Source organism: Arachis ipaensis, chromosome B03 (genome assembly GCF_000816755.2).
Source record: "Arachis ipaensis cultivar K30076 chromosome B03, Araip1.1, whole genome shotgun sequence".
Classification (NCBI taxonomy): domain Eukaryota; kingdom Viridiplantae; phylum Streptophyta; class Magnoliopsida; order Fabales; family Fabaceae; genus Arachis; species Arachis ipaensis.
In genome coordinates, this window is record NC_029787.2 from 6,032,793 (window position 1) to 6,033,409 (window position 617).

Here is a 617-nt window from a genome sequence, read left to right on the forward strand (position 1 = left end):
CTTTCAGATATTTTTATTTAAATTTTAGATGTTTTTATTTGTTTTTAATTTTAGATATTTAATTTTTTTTCTAATGTCTTTTTATGTATTTTTTAAAATAAAATAAAATTCATGCATAAAGGAATAAAAGTAATTAATAGTTTACAACATATAATAGAAGAGGGCATTATTAGTTTATTACCATCCAAACATGAAATCAAGAGCTCGTTGAGCAGCAAGGATATCCAAATTGTTGTTTGTGTATGGCAAGAACCAATTAGAATTTAACGTGATGCCTATCAAACCTTTCTGAGAAACCTGATCACATAAGTATATATATTAAGGTTAATGTAATTACAAGGCACTCACAATAATGTTAAAAAGAAATAAAGCTATGATTTTGAATTATTAGTGGAAATAAATAAAATAAACCTGATATTTAGCTTTATAAATTTGGACTGCAGCGGCATGAGCAAGGAGTTGGTAGTGTGCGGCGAGATAAGGCTTATCTAAACCATAACAATAACTCCATGGTTCGTTAAGTGTAATCCAATGTTTCACTCTGTCTCCAAATTCTTTAAAGCACAACTCTGAATAATCTTGAAAGTCCTTTCTGCAAAGTATGTACATAAAAGTCA

At 28.2% G+C, this 617-nt stretch overlaps 1 protein-coding gene across 2 annotated transcripts in view; it reads right to left on the minus strand.

Annotated features, from left to right (window-relative positions):
* The window catches only part of LOC107628998 (beta-glucosidase 13), a 5,415-nt gene that overhangs the window by 1,430 nt on the left and 3,368 nt on the right, over positions 1 to 617 (minus strand). For both annotated transcript variants that reach the window (XM_016331663.2, XM_016331662.2), the window contains exons 7-8: positions 412 to 592; positions 182 to 297 (exon numbers count right to left, since the gene is read on the minus strand). In XM_016331663.2, the coding sequence (XP_016187149.1) occupies positions 182 to 297; positions 412 to 592 (297 nt within the window). The remainder of the gene's footprint in view (positions 1 to 181; positions 298 to 411; positions 593 to 617) is intronic.